Source organism: Taeniopygia guttata, chromosome 9 (genome assembly GCF_048771995.1).
Source record: "Taeniopygia guttata chromosome 9, bTaeGut7.mat, whole genome shotgun sequence".
NCBI lineage: Eukaryota > Metazoa > Chordata > Aves > Passeriformes > Estrildidae > Taeniopygia > Taeniopygia guttata.
The window spans coordinates 17,007,304-17,015,756 of record NC_133034.1 but is presented as its reverse complement, the minus strand read 5'-3'; the positions used below and the strand labels follow the sequence as shown (position 1 = coordinate 17,015,756).

Genomic DNA, 8,453 nt, shown 5'->3' with positions numbered 1-8,453 from the left:
AAATGTGCCTCTGTTAAAAATCCTTCAGCTGAGAGCAAAGTGCTTCTGGCTTTCAGTCAGCAAGTCTCTGAAGATCAAATCATGGACCAGGACGGGGGGAGCTTTCAAGGAATGAACATCAGAAACTATTAGGGAACTGATGGGGCTTAGCCTGTGTCTCAGAGCCAGGGCCCTGGGGTCCCATCATGCATCAGAGAAGGGGTGTCAGACAAGTGCAGAGATGCAGGTGTTGGAATGCTGTTGTGACACTCTGGGCTTCACAGCAAATTGGATGTAAAAAAACAAGCCCTGCACAACAAGGGAACTCAGCCAGGGCTATAACAAGCCAGTCAGTAATTTACTTAAGCCACACTTAGCCCTCATCTGCACAGGGAGGGAGAATTACCTCTTTAATCACATCCTAACCAGGCCCTTCCCCACAGTTCCTGTCATCCTGCAGACATGCTGGAACAGTTGCCTTGGACAAGCAGTGTGTGGCCTCCTTTTTCCCAACACTTGCTGAAGCTCAAATTCCAGGCTGAAACAGAAATGGAAATATATGATTGTGAGCTATTTTCCATGGATTCTGCAACCTTTTGCTAGAGCCTGTGGATAAAAATCATCTGTTAGCCCCATGTAGGTCAGCCAGGAGTCCCTGTCCTGATACCTCCCAACTGTTGACAGCCAGCCTGGCTGGCTGACCTGGACTTTGGAGGACAGCATCAGCTAAACTCAGCTTTTGGGATGGATTTTTGTTTTTAAGAGGAAAAATATGTATATGTCCAGCTGTCTCATTCCCTTTTAAACAGCTATTGCAACCTCTTGCTCCACCCACGCAGCTCTCTGTGTGCCAGGAGATGTTAATCCATTTTATCTTTTAATGTTGGCATTATCTCTTGGCTCACCCCACCTCTTCCCCTTGTGACTCTGCAGTCCAGGTCCCTTTAAGGCAGCACATAATTCACCTTATTTCCCTGCACTGCCACAGTAATATCCCCAAGCAGTGGGGTCCTGGGCCCCCACACTTTGAGGACACCTGACCTCACCAAGGAGAGGGCCAACAGTGAAAACACTTTTGTGTTTCTTATATTTTTCCTTATATTACTCACCTATGTGTGCTTCCACAACCCTTCATGCATTTATCCTCATCCCCTGCAGCTGCCAGCACACACCTCCAGAGCATGATGGAGGGGAGCTCCCAGGCCCTACTGAAAAGTTTCCAAACCCTTTATTTCCCAGGATCCAGGGAGTAAGCTGCTTGCTGGACTCTTATCTCAGCCAGGCATGGAGTGATGTCTGGGTGGTTGTAGATGTGAAGTTGTACCTCTTCAGTCAAGTGTGGAGTGGGATGAAGCCCTGGTTTACTCAACTATCTCTCAGTTATGCTGCTCTGCAGAAACACCAGCTCCTTCACCTGCACCTGGAGAAGCAGAAAACAGGCTGGAGGCATCTTCTCGCCGGCAGTGGTAGCTCAGAAGCTGCCACACCTGCCAGAGATGTGAAGGAAAAGCTTTCAGTTCCAAGGGGCACCAAAGGATAGAGGGATTTGCAGCAACTTTCTTGCAAGATTTTTAAGATGATGTGCTCAAGAGTGCTGTTTGTGTTAATGCAGCCCAAGGCCTTTGAGAGATCCCAGGGCTTTTGTCACTCTGAGTTGTGCTGTCACATGTTCCACTGCTGCCTGGCCCTGCACAAGAGCTTCACATTTCAGCTATGAGCTCTTCTGCGATTTTCAGAAGTTCATGAATGAGAGGCCTGTGCCTCCCTGCACAGCAAGAGGACTTTGGGAATTCTGAGACTTGGCCAGGAAATGCAAAGACTCCAACTTGAAACTCCACAAACTCCCTGTGCTAGAGAAGCCCTTCAAAGCTGCAAGAGTTCCCTTCTATGAGATGCATTTGGTCTCTGGCTCCTTCATCTCTGAGGAGCCTGAATGGAGACAGGATTGAATTTCTTACGACTTGTCTGAACCAGCATGTCCAACTTCCACCTAGCAGGCTCATTTCCTACATGCAACCATTTGTTTCTGCCTTTTCCAGGTCTGCTTTTGTCTTGCTTGCCTTTTCTCCTCATCAGTCTTTTCTCCTCTTTAGACAGCATGCAATTCCACAGTCTAGCTAAAATCCAGGATGGACTCTTAATAAAATATAAATCTGCACAGCTCACCCCTGCCATTCTGCCCACACTCAGAATGACCCCTTCATACACTTAAATTGATGGTGGGAAATTGAGCATGGATCATATACATGAGGAAAATAAATGCTGCCTATTTTTAAGATCTTTTGTCAGTTGTACTGGCAGCAGCCTTGCCCTTATGCATTAAATGCAGCCTTTATTAACACTCAGTCTCCACTTTTGTGCAGCGGGCGATTTGGAGGCAAGCAGAGCCATGAGTGAATGTATTGATGGCACCCTGACTATTCACTGCTCCTCATTTGAGGACTGGGTTACAACTGATGGCTTTATTTTTACCATGACTTAATGTTTTTATCAGTTGCACTCAGATTGTTAAGAGAGGGGTTAATTAATTAGCTCATGTAAAAGAGCAGCCTGGCTTCTGGGATGTGCTAACAATCCTGAGACTTTTCCCCCCACAATCAACTCTGCTACACAAACATAAAAGCCATGAAGACGATTAGAGGGCTAGAGCACCTCTTCTCTGAGGAAAGGCTGGAAGAATTTGCTTTATTCAGCCTGGAGAAGGTTCCAGGGTGACATTATTCAGGACTTTCTGTACCTGAAGGGGTCCTACAAGAAAGCTGGAGAGGGACTTTTTACAAGACAATAGAATTCTAGTGATAGAACAAGAGGAATGGCTTCAAAATGACAGAAGGCAGATTTAGATTAGATGTAAGGATGAAATTATTTCCTGTGAGGGTGCTGAGGCACTGACACAGGTTGCCTGGCAAAACTGTGCATGCCCCATCCCTGGATGTGTTCAAGGCCAGCTTGGATGGTCTTTAAAGTCCCTTTCAACTCAAGATGATCTGTGATTCAAATTTCTGTAGCACAAAGAAGGCTGCCTTTGTTCCAGGGGGTAGCACTCCTTATCTTAAACCTTCTCCACAATGCTGGTCCTGTTGGCTCCGGCCTCGGGACACGCAGAATGACAGAGCTGTCAGGTTTGGGAGGGACCTCTGGCGACCACCCAGTCCAACTCCCTGTCAAGGCAGGGTCACCTGGAGCAGATGACACAGAACTTGTCCAGGTGGGTTTTGAAGGTCTCCAGCAGAAGCTGCTCCGGGTCCCCAGCACCACCCGAGTTCAAGGGTGGAGCTCCGCCGAGCAGCCCCACAGACGAAACCTCGGGGCGCCGCTGCCTGGGGAGAAGCGCCGGCCAAGCTCCAGCGGCTCGGGGCCGTTCGGCCGCCGCTGGCTGGGCCCGGGGCGGCTTCTCGCCCCCTCGACTGCTCCCGCTGAGGCCTCCCGGGCACGGGGACCACCCGCTGCCCCCGCCCGGTCACCGTGCGGCGCCGCCACCGCGGCCACGTCAGGCCCAACCACAGCGGCTCCGCGACCGCCGCGCACCCACCCTTGAATGAGAAGAGCGCCGCCTGATTGGTCAGTAGCGCTGTCATTCCTGCGCCAGAAGGCGGGGCGAGGAGGGGACGGCAGCAGCTGATTGGTCGGCACGGCGGCGGGCGGCCGCTGGGGTTGGTTGCGCCGGGCAGTGGCGGGTGCGCGGGAGGGAGGGGCGGGGGGTCCCGAGGCTCCGCTGTCACCGCCGCGCTCCTGCCAGGCCCGGCCCAGCCCCGTCCGCCCGCCCGCGGCGCGGCAGGACCATGTCGGCCACGGACGAGCGGGCCAAGGAGATCCTCCGCGGCTTCAAGCTGTATCCTCCGTGCGCGGGGGCCGCGGGGGGCGCGGGGATGGCCGCCCCGCTGTGGCGAGGCCCCTGGGGCGGGAGGGGGGTTGCCATGGCAACGCGGTTCTCAATGGCGTCCGCGCTCCGGCGGTGACGGGAGGGTCCCTCGGGGCTGGGACCGGCCCTGGGCCGGCCGGGCCGGGGGGACGGGGAAGGAGGCCCCGTGATGCCGGGGTCCCGTCCCTGCCTGCGGGTGCCGCGGGTGAGGGGTCCCCGCGGCCAAAGTCCTCAGCGGGTGGCGCGACCGCCGCCCCTCGGCCCCTGCCCGGCTCTGAGAGGGGCTGGGCCGGGGGCGGCGGCCCCGGGCAGCCGGAGCCCCCCGCCCGCAGCGAGGACAGCTTACGGAGGGCAGGTGAAGTAGCTCCGCGCCTGGATCTGATCCCTTTCCCTCCGGCCTGCCCTTCAGCACCTCTGCTCGGAAGGGAGATACCTGGTCATCAGGTGCAGGAGCACCTAAACACCTCGTTCCTTGTCATGCCGTGAGGTACTGGCACATATGTTGGTCGTGCGGTGTCTTTTATTGCTGACGTATTCTGCGTGTAAATGCCTTTCTGTGCAGCTTGTTTAAAAACTTTTTCATGTTGTGGCTTTCAAAAAGCGTTCTGATTTTATGCCTGTGGTACCTGGATGTGAATTTAAAGCTGATGAAATGAGATAGATCTGAGCTTGGAACAGAGGCAAGTGCCTTTGTGCACCTTCCAACCCAGGATTTCAGCAAAGTAGAGAAAGGCTTGACCTAAAGGCCCATGTTCAAACTAAGGGTGTGAGAAATATCGTAGCTTTGTTTTACATGTGGAGTATTTTACTGAAGTAAATTCTTCTAAGCTTAGAAGGCAAATGCAAGATTGCTGTCTTGACCTTTAGACATCAGAATATTGTTATAAGTTGGTTTCTATTTCTTTTTTTACAATAAAAAGGACAGAAGTGAAAGAAATATCCTCTTAATCAAAGCCTGTTATTTCTAAACAGGGTGGTGGGGTTTTTTGTTCTGTGAGATGTTCATAATCTCTATGCCAGCTGTAGTAGGATGTGATTTTCTAGGTTGTATTTAGACAGATAGCTTTTATCAAACGATAAGCAGATGCTTTTCTTAACTTTTTATCATTGCAGTCTCACCCAGCTGTTAGTACTGCATCTGGTTCCTTTGCTTCTGCGCTGGCACTGTTGACAGTTCTTTGTATTTATGAAGATGTGGAATTTTAGCTGTCAAAAAATAAATTAAAAACCTTTTGTGCTGGCAATTAGAAGAATAAACTTCTGACAAGACCAGACTAAGCTGTTGGTAGAAGTGAGGAGTGCTTTGAAAGTTAAGCCTAGGGAGCAAACTTTTGAGTACTTTTTGCATGTGTTTGTACATAGTATTTATTGGATAGCAGAATTTACATAAAGGTCTTTGTCCAACTCTGAATGAAATAATACTTTTTGTTGTTTGTCGTCTTAAGGAGAAAATGCATTTTGCTCTTTGAGAGGAAGGATGTCAGACAACAAATTATGATCTCAAGCAGCCATAGCATAGATAAGAAGTTTTATTAGAAGCACTCTGCAGTCTGTGTTGAAGCATTTCAAGTCTAGTCTTCCTTTGTTTATCCTTGCAAAAAAAAAAAAAAAAAATTACTTCTGGCAGGACAGTTTAAGTCAAAATCTGGACTGCACTTCTCCAAAACCATGGTAGAGTTTTTGAGAGTTGCCACAGGGGCTGTGTAGCGCAAAGTCTGACAAACAGGAAAGTTTGGAGAAACGTTTCATAACTGAAACTTTTAGCAAGTTGAAATAGTTGAGAAATGTCTATGTTGCCTTTAGTAAGCCAGAAGAGAGGCTGAGCAGACATTCCTCATTTGTGAGGAAGCCTTGAGACACCACACCATCCCCACAGGAAACTGCTCATGCCCGGCTGTGGCCACGCTCCCTCCAAGGGAGACATCAGCTCAGACTTCCCTTCCCTTGTCCAAGGGCAGGCATCTGTTTCAGAGATAATTGCAGTTTAGAGATGCTTTATCTTCCAGCCACCCTATTGCTGCGTGTACTCATTTAATTAATAGAAAGGAAGAGAGAAATGTGTTCTGAAAAACTGTTCAGTTTATACTTTGAGTACCTGAAAACTTTCTCCTCTGCTCCCATGTGGGAGGGAGTTCAGCTTCACCAACTTAAGCAGATCCTGCAACTTTGGCACTTCAAACTGAACTTGCTTTTGGCACAAGAGAGGCGCATGGCATTGCACCCAGGGGCTGTGTGTTAGGGATTCCTTGGGAGAGAAGAACAGTTGCTAGGGCCAGAAGCATCACTGAGGAAGCAGGCTTCCAAAATTATCCCTAATTTTAACATGACAGCAGACACTTGAGCTGGAAGTCCAGTTCTCATTGAGTAATCAGAGTTTCCTCAAACAATTCTGTTTCCTTGTGGTTCCTGAGAAGGGGTTAATTACAAGCTTGCCAACTCATTGGGGCACGCTGGATGATTGGGGCATGTGGAAATTAAATTATAGCCTAAATCCACCCTCTAATTTCAATGCAAAGATAGGTTTTCCTTCCTCTATGACACTAGTGCAGAAACATGTAGTGACTAATGTCCCAAAATCCAAGCCAGGAACATTTATTCCCTCTTCTCATGGATCTTGCTATTTTAAAAATATTTAAACCTAGGGAAATATATTTGATGCTTGCAGGAAAATTAGAATATTATACATTATTACACTTATGCTAAGAATTTTTGTGGCACCAGTTAATATTGAACACTAACAGTCCAGTAAATATGGTGCAGAAAATTTTTGAAAGCAGACAACTAGGAGAGCTTGTCACTTCTTCAGGGACAATATTTGCTAATAGAGCTTGTAAGTGTGTTTATCAACAAACTGTTCTGAAGGCACTTGTCTGAACAGCAGTTGTTACACCCAACATAATAACTACAGGTAGTTTAGTGCTATGAAAATGAACTTGTTTGGCTACAAACAACATCAATCCAGTTGGTAACTGAAGATCCATTTGTGTGAAGTATTAGCCAAGTCTTATTTCTGCAAGTATTTATGCACATCTGGTCCTGTGATCTCAAATGCGTGAAATTAGATTATGCCTTTTTTTTCCCCTCTGGAAGATGGGAGAGTTACTCTGTCAAGCTACAGAAGGGCATTTTACTTGACCCTTACTTACCCTTTCCACACATTCTTCTGATCTTGTTCTGTCATTTTATCTTCAGTGTGTACTATTACATGCATGTATTTAGCATCCTTTATCAAAAGAAAGTGATGTACTTCCCCAACAGTTAAAGTTCAGGAGTGTTTTATTTTGATGGCTCCCCCTCAACAACTCCCTTAACAATGGGTGGGTTGCCTCTTTACCTTTGTTCTGAGATCAACTAGCACAGAATTATTTTTTCAAAATGTGCTAGAATAAGGACTCTCTAGATAGTTACCCTGTTTAGTTTGGTTTGGCAGCATTTGGAAAGCATCCATGCTGTAGATTAGAAATATCCAGTCATGGTTTGCAACAGCAGATTCATGTCCAACTCTTGAGGGACCACAGTCCAACTTCTTTAAGCAGTTCTTTCTGTGAGGTTTCAGTCAGAACAGCAAGGAGGAGAAAACCCAAATGAGTTGGTTGATTCTCATAGGATGGTTAAAGTGCCATGTCTTGCCTCCCAACACAGAGTAAGGACATTTGCTTTCTATTTTTAATCTTACAATATATCACCTTTTATTTGCTTCTGTACAGAGAAGTCTTATCAAAATCTCTGTAGTATTAATTGTTCTGTAGCTGTTTATCAGTTTAGGATAAGTTTTTCCATGAACTATATTTTAAGGCTGTGTAGTAGCCTTCTTCAGAAGTCTCCTGAAACAAGGTAATACAGTGAACATAAGCAAGAAGAGACAATATTAACTGACAGTATTAACTCCAGAACAATTACAGAGTTATGCAACTCGTGTTTGTGGTCAGTGTAAATATACACCTGCAGCTCAAGCACTCCAACACTTGCAGGTAAAACTTCTCATGTCAAAGCTGGCCTACTTTCCTACAGTCCTCAAAGTTCCTTGTGCAACATCTTCCCAGCTCCCAGAGCTTTATTTTCACCATTGCTTTTCGACCTAGGAAGTCTTTCTAGCAGAGCGTTATTCTCTTTGAAAGGTGGGTAGAACTGTAGTGAAAATACAGTTGTACCAGAATCACTAAGAGTATCTATTATATTACTCTGCAGACAGGGAAACTTTCAGTTCCAACTTCAGCCCGCTCTGCTGTACACCCAGGAACTGAAGTCAATGGCAGTCTTGTCCATCATTCCTAGAACAGTCACTGGAATTTTGAGCTAGTTTGATGCAGCTGAGCAATCTAATTGGAAGCAACATTGAAATAAGTGTCCAATGTCATTGTTAGGCTGGTAGGTGTTTGGCAGCTTATTAATTTGAAATGCTTACCTGCTGCAGTGTTTACAAAACTAACAAGGTAGCAGCTTTAACTGGCTTAAAGATTCCCCTTTGTTTTGAGGTTTCATCTGTCCACTTCCTCAGATCTCACTCTATTAGACTCCCTGCTATAGAATAGAAAGCCATCAGTTTCATGGGTTAAAAGGAGACGCTGGCTAGCCAAAAGATGGAACAGGACTTCCCAGAAGTTGGGACATT

At 47.1% G+C, this 8,453-nt stretch overlaps 1 protein-coding gene across 1 annotated transcript in view; it reads left to right on the top strand.

Moving 5' to 3' along the window:
- Positions 1-3,626: 3,626 nt before the first annotated feature.
- The window catches only part of PDE6D (phosphodiesterase 6D), a 34,661-nt gene continuing 29,834 nt past the window's right edge, over positions 3,627-8,453 (top strand). The window contains exon 1 of the mRNA XM_002193747.7: positions 3,627-3,811. Coding sequence (XP_002193783.2) covers positions 3,762-3,811 — 50 coding nt within the window. The 5' untranslated portion in view covers positions 3,627-3,761. The remainder of the gene's footprint in view (positions 3,812-8,453) is intronic.